Source organism: Diabrotica virgifera, chromosome 8 (genome assembly GCF_917563875.1).
Source record: "Diabrotica virgifera virgifera chromosome 8, PGI_DIABVI_V3a".
Classification (NCBI taxonomy): Eukaryota; Metazoa; Arthropoda; class Insecta; order Coleoptera; family Chrysomelidae; genus Diabrotica; species Diabrotica virgifera.
In genome coordinates this window covers 77,728,247-77,748,990 of record NC_065450.1, presented here as the reverse complement: position 1 = coordinate 77,748,990, position 20,744 = coordinate 77,728,247, and the positions used below count along the sequence as shown (strand labels likewise).

The 20,744-nt window shown below is 33.6% G+C and overlaps 1 protein-coding gene across 2 annotated transcripts; it reads left to right on the top strand.

Moving 5' to 3' along the window:
* Positions 1-1,864: 1,864 nt before the first annotated feature.
* On the top strand, positions 1,865-17,530 carry LOC126889338 (CDC42 small effector protein homolog). 2 transcript variants are annotated; one of them, XM_050657570.1, is made up of 4 exons: positions 1,865-2,015; positions 2,324-2,416; positions 11,143-11,278; positions 17,098-17,530. In XM_050657570.1, exons 2-4 carry the CDS (start codon positions 2,334-2,336, stop codon positions 17,116-17,118), a joined length of 240 nt encoding a protein of 79 aa, XP_050513527.1. In that variant the 5' UTR covers positions 1,865-2,015; positions 2,324-2,333; the 3' UTR covers positions 17,119-17,530. The 2 variants fall into 2 exon arrangements, with proteins under 2 accessions (XP_050513527.1, XP_050513528.1); XM_050657571.1 differs by lacking the exon at positions 1,865-2,015 and adding an exon at positions 2,090-2,243.
* The last annotated feature ends 3,214 nt before the right edge of the window (positions 17,531-20,744 follow it).

The window sequence follows — 20,744 nt, the reverse complement described above, 5'->3', positions numbered from 1 at the left end:
TGCCAAAGACAAACCATTTTCATTTCCAATAATGACACGAGCCGTCTCACCGTGCCTCGGAGAGTACGTTAAGCCGTCGGTCCCCCTGGGCTAGTGTACATCGACACAGTTACTTGAAACAGGGTTAAAGATGTAATTGGCGCTGGAACTATCCGAAAGGATCTCCCCGACAAAAATGCCATACGATATTATATATTATAGCCCTAGACAAATGATAGAGAAACGAAACTTATGGCATGCTTAATTATGAAACCTCAACTCATGTACCCAATGTTTAAAAACACAAATCCTCCGAATTATATTTTGCACAGACTTTACTCGATACATTTTTTAGTGTACACTACCGTGAAAACAGATGGCTGAAAGGTAAGACCTTTTTTGGCGGCTAGAAAGATAAAATGTTGGGTGGTGAATGGTGTTGTAGTACGACTAGAGGAGAGGGACCACAAAGTAGTATCACTCTCTCTCTCTTCCTCTTGTCGTACCACTAGTGGTACTACAAATCAGAGCGTGAATGCCCCGTATTAAGATTGTGAGAAATATGTATGAGAGAGTAACGACTAGTGTTAAGGGTCGTTTAAACACAGCGATAAATCAAACAACTTATCAAGGTCAATCGAGTTGTTGCAACTTATCATTGTGTGTAAACGGTGCATCGCACAACTTATCAAAGTTGGAGTTGGGTTGAAGGTGGTAACGCAATGAATCGCAGCGTCTAAACAGCGTTTCAACTTGTCATCACAACTAGTTGCTGTGACTTATCGTTGTGTTTAAACGACGCTTTAGGACAGGTGTGGGAGAGACTGGTAAATTTCAGGTGAAAGTAGTTTGCACCAAGGCTCGGTGCTTAGTCCTTATTTATTCTCATTAGTTTTGGACCAGATAACATCGAAACTACAGGGTAGAATTCCATGGTGCCTAATGTATGCTGATGATGTAGTGTTAATAGGAAATAGTGAAAGAGACTTAGAACAAAAACTGGAACAGTGGAGACAAGCTTTGGAGGAAAAAGGTTTAAAACTTAGTAGGACAAAAACAGAGTATTTGGAATGTTCATTTAAAGATGGAGTTACTACAAATAAAATGGTATCTTTGGATGGTGAAATGATTGTGAAAAGCAATAGTTTTAAGTACCTAGGATCGGTATTACAGAGTAATGGAGAAATAGATGGAGATGCATGCAGTAGAATTAGGGCTGGATGGATGAAGTGGAAAGAAGCGAGTGGTGTGTTGTGTGACAGAAAAATTCCAATGAAGTTGAAGGGAAAATTCTATAAAACAGCCATAAGACCGGCTATGATGCACGGAACTGAATGTTGGGCAGTGAAAAAGAAAGAGGAACAACGAATGCATGTGGCGGAAATGAGAATGCTTAGCTGGATGAGTGGAGTGACAAAGAAGGATAAAATTAGAAATGAGTATATTAGGGGAAGTCTAGGTGTGGCACCAATTGATGCCAAAATGAGAGAGCATAGGTTAAGATGGTTTGGTCATGTTCAACGTCGAGACGTTAATCACCCAATACGAAGAATAGCTGAAGTGCAGATTCCTGGAAGGAGTAGGAGAGGAAGACCAAAGAAGACCTGGGGGGAGACGATAAGGCAGGACATGTTGGTAAAGGGGATTAACATTGATATGACCCAAGCCACTGGACCCAAGATAGAAATGTGTGGAGAAATGCAATTAGGGAAGCCGACCCCGCATAGGGATAAGGCAAAGAGAATGATGATGAAAGTAGTGGGTCAGGATTTAGAATCAAGTCGTTCAAAACCGGCGATTTTTCTTATCGATAAATATTTTGATTGTATTGTATCGTTTAATCGATACCAATCGAAATCGAATGTTAATTGCCCCTCCCGAACCCCCCCACTACCTACCTTTTTGGTTAACCTTAAAGCTCTTTAGAACAAAAAGTATTTTTACGTTTATTTTAATTCTTTGTTGTTATTTTTATACTTTTATACGCTCAATCATTATGAGTTCCTAAGATAAAGTAAACGAAAATTAATTTACATGTAAGTACTTGTAATTATTGTTTTATACAATATATTTGGTGCAAATTTATTTTCTTTCTGTACATTTTGTATCCCTGACATATCAATAATCATGAAATGATTTTATAATTGTATTTTATCTTATCAGTTTCAATTAAGAATAACCACAAGATAATCTTAGTTTTACCCGTTTGTCAATAAAACTAAGGGACTCCTAAAGACATATTTCTTGATCAAGATTACACCTAGGTAAATTCTTTGATTTTAATCTTGGTTTAAGTTGTTTTAAATGATTAAATTAGATATTAATGCCTATATTTTTGTTTTAGATATTTTAATATGGCTGCAATAAATGAGTTGAGGGTAACATTATTTAGTTGTTGTATTCCCCAGCCTCCTAAGAGAAAACATCACATTGATAGGTAAGTTGTACTAAAGTCAGATTATTCATCATCAATGGTGCTACAGCCCTATAAAAGAGCGTCGACCTTCCTAAATCTATTACACCAGTCATCGGTTCCAGGACGGCGATAACATGCCTGCAAGGGATGCACTGCAGGCGGGCGCCCCTGTTTGGGGGCCGCCAAAATAAGCTTTTTTTCTGCTGGTTATATACAAAATACTAATTTAAAGAAACTGAGGGGCGCCTATACTAGTTTTGCAAGCAGGCATCTTGTACCTAGCGCCAGTACTGGTAGGTTCTATCCACTGCCAACTGTTGCCAGTTTGCTGTGCCTATTTTTCTACCATCCTCATGTACACCATCCACCCATCTGAGTTTTGGCCTACCCCCATTTCTACTTCCCACAGGTTGTGACATAGGTAAGGATTCTTCTAGGAGGGTTGTTCTGCTGTAATCTTGCTAGATATTCTGCCCATCTTAGTCTTCCTATTTTTATAAGAGATACACTGTCTTTACCACCAAATACATGTTTATATCTGTGGTATATCTCGTAGTTGTACCTCCTCATCCCAACACCATTTTCACAGATGCCATTGAATATTCTTCTCAGGATACTTAGTTCAAAATAAGCAGAAGGTTTTCATCTGCCTTGGAGATGGTCCATGTCTACTATCCATATGTCAACACTGGTTGTATAAGGGTTTTGTATATCAATTGACCATTCCAGGTCACGTGACTTTCGACACCGTTGCTGAGGGGCAAAAATTGTGTTTTTGGTGTTATTTTTGCTATTTTCTCGCCTTATTATAAAAAATCTGTGGTTTTAACTACAAAAATTTCAAATATTGGATATAGGACACCCTCGTAGGGGATGCAAAAACCCGGTATAATCAGAAAATAAGTTTTCTTGGCCCATATCGTCATTCTGTTTACAGTGTATTGTGATTATAGTGATTTAAAACATTTCGGTTTTTAATGTGGCTGGTATTATAAAAAAACTTACTTTATCTTTTTTACCTTTACTGGAACACTTTCAAACTGAACAAAACGCCGGTATTTTAATCATATTCTTAAATTAAACAATGGTTTTCTACACTTAACCTAGTTTGTTTACAATATTTTGCCCACCAGTCGCTGTCAAATGACGTCACCCTGGAATGGTCTATGGCTTAGTGTGAAAACCTCGTATCTCATTCAATTACAATTTTACAGGAGAGGCAAAAAACTGATTTTCTGCATAATATAATCTAAAAACAAAAACTACTGTTACATACAGTAGAACCCCGAAAATCCGAACTAATTGGGGGGACAGTCTGTTCGGATTCAGAGAAGTTCGGATTATCCGAAAGTTAGCCTAACTAGTAATTCAAAGCTTTCATTGTCGTTGATTTTGAGTCGCCAAACTTTCTCGCAAGAGTTTGGACAATATTTTTGAACACACGTTGACTATGAAAGAACTGAAGTAAGTTTATGTTTAAGCTTTATAAGCAGTACATATTAAAGTACCTACGTATTTATTTTTAAGAAATTTTAAATGTCAAAGTCCTATTATTCCTACGTTGTTCCATTTTCTGGGTTCACTCTGTATAATAAACATGTTTTTAAGTTTTTGTCTTGTATTTTTTAACTTTTTTCACTTTCCATTGGTTCGAATTTGTTGAACGTTCTGATTAGCGGGGTTCGGATTTGCGGGGTTCTACTGTATTTTAATTTGAGCACATTGAGACAAATATCTGATCTTGGCCCAGAGCTGAAAGTGTTAAATGTTGCTATTAAATTGAAAATACAAATATTAACTATGAAAAGCATGTAAATATCCTTGCAGTATATAGAGCCTTTTCCCAAGTAACTATGATAACCTCGTATATCTTGATATACGTGTTTTTCATCTAAAATGAGGTTGTGTTTATGATTATTTATGAGGTTTTCATTTTTCATAGCTTATTGCACACCTCCAAATACTAGGTTGATACAGTACAAATCTTTTGATTTAAGGTTTATAAAATGTTTCTATATGCCAGACTACCTTTTGTTGTTCACAAAAAAACATTTCTCCAAGTCGAATTTCTTAAACAAACACTCCAAATTAAGTACCAAATTCTTGGTTATAAATATACGTGGTATTCACACTAAATCAAGAGAGCAATTGATATAAGTGGTTTTTTTTCGGCTGTAGAAAATAGTCTGGTGTATTTGGATTTTTTCTAACAGTTTTAAATCGTGAGATACAAGGTTTTCAAACTAAATCCACCAAAATGTCATTTTCGAAAAAAAAATGAGCTACAAGGTTTTCACACTAAGCCATTGACATGTTTTTTTTTGTTTTTGGCTTAAGTTTCTGCTTCTCATATGTCTACTCAGTCCAAAATAGCATTTTTTTGCTAGGATTATCCTTTGCTTGATTTCTTTTGTCATAACATTCTCCTTGGTGATCATGAAGCCCAAGTTTGTGAATTTGTCCACCACCTCAAAAGTAGAGATCAACCTTGAATTGGTGACCAATGTTTCTGGTTCTATTGTTGGGTGTTGATACCATCGTCTTAGTTTTCTCCTCATTTACTTGCAGGCCCATATTTTTGTATTTTTTGAGGCATTTGAAAAGGTGGTATACATTTCTTCTAGCTGGCGTGTTGTGCAAGCAACTAGGTCCACATCATCTGCATATGCCAAAATTTGGGATGATTTATTAAAAATATTTCCTCTGTTGCCTATTCGGGCATCTCTGACCGCCTTTTCCAGAGGTATCTTGAAAAGGAGACATGCCAGCTTATCTCCCTGCCACAACCTAACATTCGTTTCCAATGCCTGTGATTGCTTGCCCTGTATTTTGACTTTGCAAACAAGTTTACGCACTGTAGCCTTAACACATTACGTGCAGGTGTCTGATCCTAAGACATACACTCATGACTGACAAAAAAAATACATATTTAAAATGTGTATAATCAATGGCATACATGAGTGCCGTCCGCACATTGGTGCAGGCATCATGTGGCTCACATGTTTGCCATCCGCACAGAACGTGTTAACCAATCTTATCGGTTTATTGGGATGTGGAATTATTTATCCATGGCTTAATACAATTTATTTCTTAGGACACTATCATGGGCTGATTTAAAATCTACGAAAATATGGTATGTGTCGATATTGAATTCATTAGTTTTTGCCGGTATTTGCCTTAGCACAAAGCTCTGGTCTATTGTTGATCGACCAGGCTAAAACCACTTTGATAGTCGCCAAGAAGTTCCTCTGAATATGCACTTAGACGACCATATAAGATTATTCTTCTACAGCACTACAGCCCAAACTGAGCCTTGGCCTCCTTTATTTTTTGCCCCCACCCTTGTTTGTCTGTGGCTGCTCTTCTCGATACTTAGATATTTCTTAGATACTCTCGATATTTAGACTAGGTGATAAAATTTTATAGATTTTACTTATTAAGTGTTAGCTTGCCAATGTATTTCAATGATGCATTTTAACAGACTTTGACTTATGTAAATACTTTGTATATTGACATCAATAAACTGAATTGAATTGAATTGAATTGATACACGGACTCCTAAAAGGGCCTGTGCGTCACTGTTTACTGTGTCTTCCCAGCGCTTTCTTGGCTTTCCAACCAGTCTCTTTTCCTGTATTCTAGCTTTAAGTGCTCTTTGGTAGCTTATCCTCTCCCATTCTTATCACATGTCCGGTCCATTGCAATCTTTGTATTCTAATAAAGTCTGACAGGAGTGTTTCGTTAAAGTTGATAGAGCTCGTTGTTGTGTCGACTTCTGAAGATTCCACTTTCCCTCACAGGTCCTAGTATTCTCCTCAGTACATACTTTCCTTTCACATGTGTCGAGTTTGTTTTTGGATGTTTCTTTCAGGACCCAGGCTTCACTGCCATAGCATGCTATTGGTCGAATTAAGGTTTTATAGATTCTCATCTTTGTATTCCGGTGGACACTTTTAGACCGAAATATATGGGAGGGGGCAAAATTAGCTCTATTTGCCTGCATTGACCATACAGGGTGATTGATTAGTAGGGTAGAGCTCAATAGCTCCGCTATAGTAATAGATAGCAATAAAAGTTAATAACAAAAATTTTAGCCACCTTTGAGCTTCACATTACAAAATTAGTTAGAATGTTACAGGGTGTTCGATAACACAGTGGCAGACCAAACTTATGTTTTTTTAAATGGAACACCCTATATTTTATTTTAAATTCGAAATCCTGTTAACTTCTCCATCACAAAAATATAAAGGTTTGTTATGTTATACAGGGTATTTACAAAGTTATAACCAATTTTATATGAAAATCATAACAAGTTCAACTCCCTCTATAAATAAAAATAAGCAAAACAACAATGGTTTATTAATGCCATATTTTTTAACGTATTGTCAAAATTTTCAAGGATGGTCAATATTGCTAATTTCCACAAGGTGAGTCAAAACGCAAGTACATTATTTTCTCAGTAATTTTAAATGGAACACCCTGTATTTTATATCTCTATTGAAAAGTAGCATTACTGTACTTTAATTTTTTAGATAACATTCCCTATGTCTAAATTTATTAGTTTTCGAGATATTTTCATTTTTCAATGGACCAGTAGCGTGGCCACCCAAATCACCAGAATTTAAACACCTAAAATAATTTGCTCTGAAAAATGAAAATATCTCGAAAACTAATAAATTTGGGCATAGGGAATGTTATATAAAAATTAAAGTATGTTAATGTTACTTTTCAATAATGATATAAAATACAGGGATTACTGAGAAAATAATGTACTTGTTGTATTTGATATAAAGAAAATTAGCAATATCAATAATTCTAAAAATTTAGCATTAATGGCATAAAAATATGGCATTAATGGCATAAAAATATGGCATTAATGGCATAAAAATATGGCATTAATAAACCATTGCTGTTGTGCTTATTTTTATCTATACAGGGAGTTTAACTTGTTACAATTTTCATACAAAATTGGTTATAACTTTGTAAATACCCTGTATAACATTACAAACCTTTATATTTTTGTGATGGAGAAGTTAACAAGATTTCGAATATAAAATAAAATATAGGGTGTTCCATTTAAAAAAACATAAGTTAGGTCTGCCACTTTGTTATCGAACACCCTGTAACATTCGAACTAATTTTGTAATGTGAAGCTCAAAGGTGGCTAAAATTTTTGTTATTAACGTTTATTGCTATCTATTACTATAGCGGAGCTATTGAGCTTTACCCTACTAATCAATCACCTTGTATAAGATAGATATGGTCCTTTTTATGGGCATTTTTCAGTGCGTCACAAATGATAGAAAAAAAAGTAAGTCCGTGATAATACACATTTATAAACCCGTGTTGAGCTGCCCCCCCCCACTTGCAAAAATCAAAAAACAAATAGCCCTGATTTATGAGCTATTTATGAGCTTTCATATTCCGCAAACTAAAAATTTTGAGCTCGTTCCACTGAGCAGAAATTTAATACTTTAGTGGGGGGCTGAGTCAGCCCCCCCCCCACTACTTAAAAATAGGAATATTGAATCGGATTTTGCGGCAGAATTACGAGCTATTTATGAGCTCTTGAAATTATATAGTTTCGATTTTTGAGCTCATCCCCTTCACCCCCAAACAACCCTTTAATTGATTTAACTTAAGAGAAAAATGCTGAGAAAACTTAAAATATATCGTATTGCGGATATAATTCCTATAGCTTATATACTCTAAGAATAAACTATTAAATCACGTCCATTTCGATTATTGAGCTACAACCCCTTCGCAAGAAAACCACCCTATCTTTCCGGCTTAAGAGAAAGTTGTACTTAAAATGCATTAAATTAATTATTTGGCGACTACATATCATCTAATAATTTATAAGCTTCCAAATTACGCGCATTTAGATCAGTAAATTGCAATTTATTTTGTATAGTGCAGTCACTGAAGGTAAAAATCAACGATTACCTTCAATTTCGGTGAACCTTTATCGATTTTCACGAAAATTGGTCAGTGGTTAGAGGATACGTCAAGAAACAAAGGTGACATGGTACCACCTTAGGCCTTTACCCTGAGGATGGATACCGCCCCTTCTCAGGGGTGAAAATTATTTTATAAAAAATAACTGCACAAATCAATAAAAGAACAAATTAAAAGCAAAATTTATTATATAAAGTTATTAAAATAAGTCAATACTTTTTAAGTTATTAAAGATCAAAGATTTTAATTATTCGTGGAAAAAAATGCATGTTTGGAAGCGGTTTTTCGTAAATCACTGAAAAACTGTAAGTTTTTACAAAAAAGTTAATAGGAGTTTAATTCGTATAGCTTATATTCTAAGAATAAACTCTTAAATCACGCGCCTTTCGATTATAGAACTACAACCCCTTCGCAAGAAAACCAACCCATATTCCCGGCTTAAGAGAGAGTTGTACTTAAAATAATTTAAATTAATTATTTGGCGACTACATATCGTTTAATAATTTATGAGCTCGCAAAATATACGCATTTCAATTATTGAATTTCCATTTTCTTTCTATAATGCAGTCACTGAAGGTAAAAATCAACTATGACCTTCGATTTCGGTAAATCTCCATTCATTTTCACGAATTGACAATAAAAACTTGCGGTTTTAGCCTGGGGTATATGTCACCCCTTCTCGGGGGTGAAAATTACTTCATTAAAAATAACCCCACAAATCGAGAGAGGGACAAACTGTAAGCAAAATTTGTTATATAATGTTATTAATAAATCAATACTTTTTGAGTTATTAAAGTTCAAATATTTTAATTTTTGTGAAAGAAAATGCATGCTTTAAAGCGATTTTTCATAAATAACTCAAAAACTGTAAGTTTTTGCAAAAAAGTTTTCATCACTAAAATTAAAGCTAATAAAAAATATAATAAATTGCTTACTTGAAAAACCCTTTAATGTTAATTTAAAGTAAGTTATTGGTAATTAAATGTATATTTTTTTCTGCGACTGTTCAAATCTAAGGATTCAAGCTTAAATAACGGGAAAGAGATGCATTTTATAACACTTAGGTACTAAATACTTGTCAAAGTACTTAGAAATACCTATCAAAAGTAAGCTCCAGAAAAAGTTGATAGCATCAAAATCCGCTCACCAATTTTCGTGAAAATGAATGGAGATTTACCGAAATCGAAGGTCATAGTTGATTTTTACCTTCAGTGACTACACTATAGAAAGAAAATGGCAATTCTTTAATTGAGATGCGTATATTTAGCGAGCTCATAAATTATTAAACGATATATAGTCGCCAAATAATTAATTTAAATTATTTTAAGTACAACTCTCTCTTAAGCCCGGAATATGGGATGGTTTTCTTGCGAAGGGGTAGTAGCTCAATAATCGAAAGGCGCGTGATTTAAGAGTTTATTCTTAGAATATAAGCTATACGAATTAAACTACAATTAACTTTTTTGTAAAAACTTAGTTTTTCAGTGATTTACGAAAAACCGCTTCAAAACATGAATTTTTTTCACGAATAATTAAAATTTTTGATCTTTAATAACTTAAAAAGTATTGACTTATTTTAATAACTTTATATAATAAATTTTGCTTATAATTTGTTCTTTTATAGATTTGTACAGTTATTTTTTATAAAATAATTTTCACCCCCGAGAAGGGGCGGTATCCACCCTCAGGGTAAAGGCGCAAGGTGGTACTATGTCACCTTTATTTCTTGAGGTATCCTCTAACCACTGTCCAATTTTCGTGAAAATCGATGAAGGTTCACCGAAATTGAAGGTAATCGTTGATTTTTACCTTCAGTGACTGCACTATACAAAATAAATTGCAATTTACTGATCTAAAGGCGCGTAATTTGGAAGCTTATAAATTATTAAATGATATGTAGTCGCCAAATAATTAATTTAATGCATTTAAGTACAACTTTCTCTTAAGCCGGGAAGATAGGGTGGTTTATTATATCCGCAATACGATATATTTTAAGTTTTCTCAGCATTTTTCTCTTAAGTTAAATCAATTAAAGGGTTGTTTGGGGGTGAAGGGGATGAGCTCAAAAATCGAAACTATATAATTTCAAGAGCTCATAAATAGCTCGTAATTCTGCCGCAAAAACCGATTCAATATTCCTATTTTTAAGTAGTGGAGGGGCTGACTCAGCCCCCCCCCACTAAAGTATTAAATTCCTGCTCAGTGGAACGAGCTCAAAATTTTTAGTTTGCGGAATATGAAAGCTCATAAATCAGGGCTATTTGTTTTTTAATTTTTGCAAGTGGGGGGGGGGCAGCTGAACACGGGTCATTTATAACATTTATTCTAACATGACATTTTAGTTAAATCTGACAGTTGTCACATTTTATTTGCAATTTGGCATAAAAACAAATCAATTGTCAATTGAATATCAACTAGAATAAATGTTATAAATGTCTGTAATCACGGACGTGCCTTTTTTTCTGTCACATACAATTGAATGCGTTAGAAAGAAATCGAAAAACTGTGATGCGCTGAAAGATGCCCATGAGGAAAAGATTACTCAAAAATATTTTGTATGCAGTATGAAGGAGGGTTATTCCACTATACATAGTTTCTACATTCCAATTGATCACCCTTTTTGTGTAGCGAGCAAACAATTCCAATACACCACTCTTCCGGGATTGGTTCCTCATTCCAGGCTCTCAGTATTATTTTATATATTTGATCAATCAGAGTAGCACCTCCACATTTAATAAGTTCCGCTACTTTTGAGTTACTCATTTACCTAACAAAATTATTACTTTCAGGTCAATGATAGGATATCCAACGAATTTTCAACACACAGGTCATGTAGGTAGTAGAGATGTAGAAATGCCAGGTGAACAATTGATAGCACTCCAAAACCAAATGAAAAGTAAAGGTGGATATGAAACTCCTTACAAGGTATTAAGAATATTGTTTAATGTCTTTTCTGTCATGATCCATGTTTCCATGCCATATGTTGCTATTGGTCGTATGATGGTTTTATATATTTTAAACTTTACCCAATAGGTTCCAATGTTACATTTACATTGTACTTTAATTTGCAATGTTCTATTCGAATCTATATCAATATTATCGTTATCAAAATTATGGAAAGAAATATACCAATACCAAGATTACCAATGGATATATAAACAGCATCAGCCTGTATTGGGTACTGCGTAGTGGAATGGTGAAGTGGAAACTGAAAGTTGGAACTAGGCAATTGGGATCTAAAATAGAAATCAGTCATCAGTGTTGTTAAAACGGTTTCAGACAGCTTGTCAACAATATGAATCTAAACTGACGTTATAAATACACTTTTATCTACGTACCCAATAGAAGTACAAACAACTTGTTTCAAAGTTAGTCAAAAACACTTTCAAAGTCAAATAAATAATAACTTCTAAACGAATGATCTGCATATGATGCCTAGAGACGTCATGCGCACTCGGCAGTAATAACGGTATGACATTCTTAGACGTCATCAGCATTCAAGGGGTTAAAAAGAAAAACCGGTTATAACGGGAAAAAAACAACCGGAAAAACCCATTATTGCGGAATAAAAAAACTGGTATTAGGTTGTAACTAGTAGGTTTTCCCACCCCTATTCAAAACCTGTTTCTAGCATTCCCCATTTGAATGCTATTCAAATGGGGATTAATTTTTTCGAATCCTGAGAAAACTAATAAGTATTTTTGAAAAATTTAAACGCAGAATGAAAGATTACGTTATTAGCGATGGCCGAAAGTCCCTGAGAACTTCTATAATATTTATTTTAATAAGTTACAGGGGTGAAAAACTAAGGGAAAATTTAGTGTGATTTTTAATTTCAAATATCTCATTCAAAATAAACTTTTTATTTATTCTAAGGGACTTTCGGCCCTCGGTAATAATTTAGTCTTTCATTCTGCGTTTAAATTTTTCAAAAATATTTATCGGTTTTTCAGGATTCGAAAAAAATGAACACAATGTCCGTGGTTATATTTTCCAAATCTATCTTTGTCATACAACGCACTCAGTCGAATAGAATATTGTCAGCATATTGTCAGTCAGACACTGACAGTCGGTGACAATTTTAAATATTTGACATGAATCGGGAATATTTTGAGTTGTTGATTAAATAATATTGATATATAGTGTATTTGATAAATAATTGATTTAAGACGTGAACTTAATAAAAATTTATTTATTGTGTATTATTTGTGGAAGATCCAAGCAGAGAATACATCAGGATAATATATTATGTGAACAATATATTATTAAAAAATCACTTTAACACTTTTCCTCTTTTCTCGATTGAGTATTAGTTTTTGTTGTACATATAAATTATTACAATCACTGAATACATAGTTAGGGAACATCCATAAACTACATCGCAAAAATTTTGGAGTTTTTAATACCCTCCCCCCTTCCGTCGTAAAGCGTCGTTTGTAGTTGACCCCCCCCTCATACCGACACGTCGCAATTGCAACTCATGACCCCCCTTTTTAGTGATTTTTTTAAAATACATGTTATTCCTAGATTTTTAAAAGTTAGCTGTCAAAGTTTATTTACGAATGTATCCAAATCAGTATTACTATGTAGCTCATTAATATCCGCGTACTCTCTCAATTCACTGTACAACTAATAATTAGCTTTATAGGGACAAAAGACAACACTTTTATCGGAGTTCCTATTCTTTCTTAACTGCATCATATGAATCTTGATACTTATTTTGTTTTGATTTCAATGCCATTTCTTTTATTAAGTATAAATGGATACAATGTACATACTAACTAAATAGAATAGCATATTTTATTTCTATTCATTCTTTTAGAATTTTTTCACACAGAGTATTCAGTAAATAAGTGACCAGTTTAATATTTATTGCTTCCAGACGTTGTTCTGAAAAGAAGCGTTTGTTTAAAGACATAGGACAATGTTTTATTGTTTGTTACGCTGTATTGGGACCGTGCAAGTTCGGCAAAGCGACCTCTATTTCTACGCTATGTACTTTTATTCGCACTTTTAATTATATTGGCCAATTATATTAGTCCTGGTTGCTGGATAAATGTCAAGGCCATAGTCCAAAAAAATAATAAGAAAAAATAAGATGCAGGTTATGTTATGCAAACGTAAACAATTGTATGTAGTAAATAAAATTAGTTATTAAAATGCAGTACTGCAAGCAAAAGACAATTAATTAAATTTACCTTTATATAATAATTGAATATCATATCAATATTGTGGAGCAATAAATAATTTTTCTGCTTCAATGACAGAAGGTATGAAATATACGTCAATTTGACAATTTCAATTGACAATATGAATTATTTAAGATAGTTGCAATATTTCTCCGCGACTCGCGCACGGTCGTTTCTCGTTTCCCTTCCAAGTACTTGCACACCGCGAATAAAACTGCTAGCAATATTATTAAGGCTGTGAGTAATAAAAACGAAATGAAAAGTATAGGTATACTTGTCTATACTATACTAGATAGGTATAGTATAAAAGTATGTAGTATACAAATTCTTTTTCATTCTAACATAGGGTATATTTTTTATATTCGTGAACTTCAAAATTAATGACGTCGGATGTGCACATGGCCCCCTCCCCCTTCGTATACCGTCATAATAAGCAAAGTGCCCCCTCCCCCTTTTCAACAACGTAGTTTATGGATGCTCCCTTGGTGAAAAAATTATCACATTTATTAACTGAATTGATAATTTGCAATTATACAAATAACAGTTATCCAAAAACATTCAAAAGCCATCAATGACGCGATCTGGGTGCGAAAAGTGTTTTTTCCCTTACCTACCCTGGATTGTTTTTGTAATGGATTCGTAATGGTCTTGGTGTATGGTGAGGCGTCGATTTCAAGAAGTGTTGCTGGCTAAATGGGTGCAATTCCCAAAAGCCATAAAAAAATGACGTTTTCAAGTAGAATGACAATCTAGTAAGATGTTTGGAGAGACAGAAACGTACGTATGGGGATAGTGGATCACCTCTGAACCGAAATGAAACAAGCTGTTTTTTAATTTTTCATTTTACTCATAATTTGAGTACACGAAATCAACGGAAATTTTTACACAATGAAGGACATGGCCACTGTCGCTCAAGTCTCAGAGATCTAAGGGATGTGGATTCTTAAGGGATGTTATAGTATACTCTTATTAGCTTATAAAAAAATTTAAAAAAAATCGAAATAGGGATGTCAAATAAAAAAAAATAAAATATTCCGCGCCACTGGTTACCTAAAGGGAACCAAAAATTATACAAAATAGAAATATTAAAAGAAAGATAGTATTAAATCAAAATAAAACAAAAAACATAGTCAAATAAAAAATATATAAATTACTTTAAATTTACAGCAAATATGGCGTGACTTACCTTGTCTACTCTATACTATACTCAGAAAATTCTTTACTGTTGTTACGATTCAAGAGAGAAGGAAAAAGAGTAATAATAAGATGATAATTAGCAAATAAAACATTATTTATTAAAACAAAAATGAAATGATGAATCTGTGATCTCACGGTGTTACAAATTGAGATCGAGATTACCAAATAAATAAATGAAAGAAAAGTTCTACATAAAAAAATACCTTGTAATCATTGTCCATGAATCTTCCTGTGGGTTGTTAAGTCCAAGGCGCGATTTCACTTCACTTTAAAGTCACTTTATAAATGATTGATACAGCAACAGTACATAATTGATAAAACCATACTTCATAGAAAAATCTTTATAGAAAAATTCAGCATTGTATGCATTCTGCATTCTCAAAAACAAATTAGTTCTACTCGAACAAAAATATTAAAAGTGATTTGTTTTCTAGTTCACTAAACGGAATAAAAAAAATTACTAAAATTAAAGCAAACTTCATGCTTTAACTAGGGTGTTGAACTAGTAACATAAAAAGAAGACTTCTTCTGCATACTTCCTGGATCTGACTGCATGTAAAAAAAATTGATACCAAAAGTGGTATATAATATCGACAATCGCCTAATAGCAGCTAAAATTGCCGTAGTTCCGCTGTATTACACCTTACACCGCAATACATCGCCGCCCCGAATTATCAGCCGGCCGAAGAAACTGGTAACTACATTTTAACGTCACTGGAAACTGACTGCAACTCAAAACTAAACTTCACTTCATGATGACTATCATAGAACTTCTTAACTCGATGACCTCTACAACAGAACTGAACTTGAAGACGGCCCAGATGGAACTGACTAACTCGATCTCAAACTCCTACCAAAACGCCCTTTCCAAAATCATCACACGATCTATCCCATCGACAATCCATAGACCAATTACAGATTCAAAACACTCAATGAATCAAATCTGAACCAATAAGAAGTGGCAAATTCCGCACCAGGGTAGTCCCTTTAGCGTATACCAAAACAGCTTATCCAATCAATGAAAAGAATACCCAAAGAGACCTCAATATTTCACTCCACCCATTCTTTCCATGGAAAGTGTCAACTCAGCTGCATTCACAACTCAGGCCTGTTCCCATCAAAAATGCTTAAGTCAGCTATAAGAACACTTGTTGGACTATATAAGCACACTCAGAGTGATTTAATCTTTATAAAATAAACATAACAGCGACATCCTGGCATATTTCAGTCTCCAAAATCAATTAGCTCTTTGTCAGCGAGCTCCCATAAAGTATCACTGAGACACTCAAAGACAATCACGTCATATTCTGCATAAAGACAGACCATTTTCTCAGTACATATACAGTGGAACTTGGATATTACGGCCTCGGTAGTTACATCACCTCGGTTGTAACCTCAATTTTTAATAGGTCCGGCCAAAAACTATTCGATAACATTATCAAAAACCCGGTTTTAGCGGTAAAAATAAAGTAACCTTCGTCTATAGCGTCATACAATTTTACAGTAGGTTGTTATTTTTTCATTTTATGAAGAAGAAAGTGCAATGCGTCTGCACTTTGCGTCGCAAAGCTTTGCAATGCAAATCTTTGCGACATTGCTCCTTCCAAGAATGTGAGAAAGGCCCATTGTCCCTTTGTGTACAGTTATGTGAGCTTGGCAGTTTATGATTTCTTATTATTTGTCAGTGCCATCATAAAGAGTCAAATTTTCTGCTGTAATAAAATAGTGCAAATAATGCTGTAATAAAATTTTGCCTCTTTAAAATTTCATTTTTTTCTACCTTTTTTATAACGTCACTCTGATATAGCGTCATTTTTTTACTGGACCCTTCAATGACGCTATAACCAAGTTCCACTGTAGTAAATACTCGAGGCACTTTTCTACGTCTAAGATAAACAAAACAATATCGGATGATCCAATTCACCGCTAAAAATCCTGAGAACCGTACGATCGACAATATACACATCATGTGAATGGAAATAAGAATTTATCGCTGTGAGAACGAAAAGAAATCACAGATCCAATCTCACGCAAAATGCGGTCCCAACGATTATGACATATAGGGTGTAACGAAAGTGTTACAAATGTAAACTGGATCGAAATTTCAAATAACTTTGGTACCGTTATACTGCATATTGTAGAGTCCCTTTCGTCTTCTTTATTTGTCATCTCCTTGGCTTATAAATTGTAAAAGGCAGAGATTAAGAATGTTACCAAAAACTGGATACGCGAGAAGTTTCAGATTTATTGTTTAGATCTGGGACTTCTCATTTCTCCGAACTTTTTTACCTGTTTACAATTGATCCAATTTCCTGAACCAGTTTCAAATTGATTCAAACCTATATTATTTGATTTCAGGAACCAGATTGGTGCCAGTAAGTCGGATAGTTGGTACTATATAGGCTAGATTTAATATTTATTTATTTGTATTAATCAGATTTATTTCCAAAATGTATATAGGTAATAAGATATGGAAACAAGTTTATATGTTATAAATAATATTATCGAACAAAATTATCACATTATAATTCGTGTATATATAATTTGTTTCAGTAAGATTTGACTGTTTATAAAATAGTATCTTAGTTTCTGGTATTCATACTCATTTTTTGTAAAACATTATTATTTATAAGCTATTAAGAATTATTAGTAGGACAAACCGATATTTTCATACTGGTTCTAGAGCCCATTTTAAAAATTATTTTGTTTACTTTATTTGTTGACGGGTTCCTTTACTTAAAGGTTCTATTTTTATATGACCAAATATTTAAAATAAAGATTTCTTATTCTATATACGTACTTTTTATTTGTCTAATTTTCACATATTGGCGATGCAGATGCAGAAGACAAATGATATACAGGGCAAGAGTGTGTAAAGTTGCCTCCATCTACACTTTTAAAAAGAAATTAACCTACCACCTTAAAAATGGGTCATTTTTGATGTCTCGAATTTCCTAAACATATTTTCCGATTTAAGTGATTTTTTTAATATGTCATAGCCTTATTCTTTAACAATATCGCTGTAATAATATTGTTGCTAGACAGGTAAATTGTCATTGTATACCGGGTGTACTAATCAAACTGTGATTTTTTTCTCAAACTTCGCGCCACCATATGAAATCTTCTAGTATTTATAAAATACTGAAATTAAAACCCGTCTACAGCCTCATGTTTTCTTAACATTCTGTTTTTTGATTCATTCGCTTATGTTGGATAATAAAAAAGTTAGGTACTTTAACAACTAGCCTTGTTTTTCGTTAATACATGGTGTTTTTAAATAAGTATGGCAAACTTTAAGGGGTAATTCTGCATGAAAAAATAATGACTTTGTTGTATAAATGTATGTCCGCAAATGCTTCGTTTCTGTGGTAGGGGGTGTTGAAATTTTTCTTACAAACTGACGATTTATTTATTGCTCTAAAACCGGTTAAGATATGCAAAAGAAATTCGGTGGGTTTTAAGAGGTACTTATTGCGCATTTTTTTATTCACAATTAACAATTTAATATTCATTGGCACACATACAGATAATATGACCCTTGTGAGCGTGATGGTGAACATAAAATTATTAATTGTATGTCAAAAAATGCGAAATAAGTACCTCTTAAAACCCACCAAATTTCATTTGCATATCTTAACCGGTCTTAGAGCAATAAATAAATCGTCAGTTTGTAAGAACAATTTCAACACCTTCTACCTCGGAAACGAAGCATTTGCGGACATACATTTATAAAGCAAACTGTCATTATTTTTCATGCAGGATTACCCTTTAAAGTTTGCTTTAAAAACAAGGCTAGTTGGTAAAGTACCTAACTTTTTTATTATCTTACATAACCGAATTAATCAAAAAACAGAATGTGAAGAAAACATGAGGCTATAGTTGGGTTTCAATTTGAGTATTTTATAAATGCTAGAATATTCCACAGGGTCACGCGAACTTCGAGAAAAAAATCACAGTTTGATTGGTACACCCGATATACAATGAAAATTTACCTGTCTAGCAACAATATTATTACAGCGATTTTGTTAAATAATAAGGCTATAACATGTTAAAAAAATCACTTAAATCGGACAACAGGTTTAGGAAATTTCAGACATCAAAAATGACCCAATTTTAAGGTGGTGCGTTAATTTTTTAGAGAAGTGTATTTTTCAGTTTTTTCCTATCGTAGAGACGGTGTTACCTTTTTCCGAATTACCCTGTATAAGAAGCCACGTGAGATTCAATCACAGATTCAATAATAGTCAGGAATCCCAGGCCTATTTTCACCATATACAACTAACAAGCTAATTTTTCGTGAGTAGCTTCATTTTGACGAGACAGAACTTTTTTCCTTATAACAATTTCCGTATGTGGTAGATAACAAAGATAGCAGGTATAGTCCAGTCGGGTTAGACGAATAACAGGCCTAACCTTGCATGCCGAGCTGCCCCAAATTTTATTTTTCTTATCCTTAGGGAGAATCAATAATAGTGTAAATTTAAAATATCGACTGAATTCCGCAGTTGTGTTAGCCGTCATTTTGATTTTAAACGGGAACCGTTTTTGCTCAATATCTCCGCCATTTTCAACTTCTCGACAAAAAGTATAAGAACTAAAATTATTGAAAATGTGATTTTCTATAAGTTTTTCATTGCCATTTTTTTCGTGCGGTCGATATTTTCAGAGTTATGGGAGAAAATATTAACTGTCATTATTTTGACTGAGAAATAAAATGTTAGGCCTGTTTGTTATTCGTCTAATCCGACTGGTCTATACCTGTTATCTTTGTTATCTACTACATACGGAAATTGTTGTAAGGAAAAAAGTTCTGTCTCGTCAAAATGAAGCTACTCACGAAAAATTAGCTTGTTAGGAGTAAATGGTGAAAATAGGCCTGGGATTCCTGACTATAAAGAGTAGATTATGAATAATCATTGTTGACTAATTCATAAAAACCGCAGGTACCTAAAAATAAGGAAATAAGTTATTCAAGCACGTGACATATTTACATAGAGTTTTTATATGTAATGTATTATCGTAATGTGGTATGAATACAGAATATTTATTTTACGACGACTTGATAACATGGAGAATATTTAAAAATAAATATTAATAATTGAAGACCTACGTGGAAGAAGGGGGTATGTAACATTTTCTAAAATTTTGAGCTTCTTAGTGAATGAAGGTGGTATGTAACTTCACTATCATATGACACTTAGGCCCGGTGCTTTATGTCTCCGTTAACAGCCGGTTAGTTAACCGCGGTTTAATCGGGACTTCTTTAGGGTCTCTTGCGTTGTAATAAATGCAATTATAATTATTATTATACTTATTTATAATTATAATAATACTTGTAATTGCATTTATTACATTGCAAGAGGTCCCGGTTAACTAACCGGCTGTTAACGGAGACATAAAGTACCGGGCCTTATACTATACCTCTAAAAAGCTTAATAAGAGATATTATAGTGGATGAAGGAGGTATATAACATGTAACATACAATTCTTGAATGGAAGAAGGAGGTATGAAACATTGTTCGTCTTTTTCAGGTTTAAATTGTTTATAACGCGAAGACTATTAACTTTAGAGAAAAATTACCCAAGACCTTTTTTGTTTCCAATGATCAAAAGAATCTAAAATAATGTACCCGGGTTGAAAAAATTTATTTTTGTTTAATTTGTTTCAAATCTTTTTTTTTTTATAAATGTAGCTAAATAACTACGAAATTATGGCATTTAGATATAGGGAATATAACACGAAAAATAATCAGCATTTCTTAAGGACTTCAAAACGCAAAAATATACAGGATGCTCCATTTGAAATAAGAAAATTCATTAGATTTACAGAAAAACGGAAGTTCTGACAACAATGTATTTGTCACTGTTATATCGGCCGCATTAGAAAAACCTTTGTCACCAAAATCTATAAAAAATCGTGCAAGCCGTTTCCGAGATAATTGAGGCTTTCCATACATAAAACTCACTCTGTATAATATACTCCATTTAATAATACAAGGCAAGGT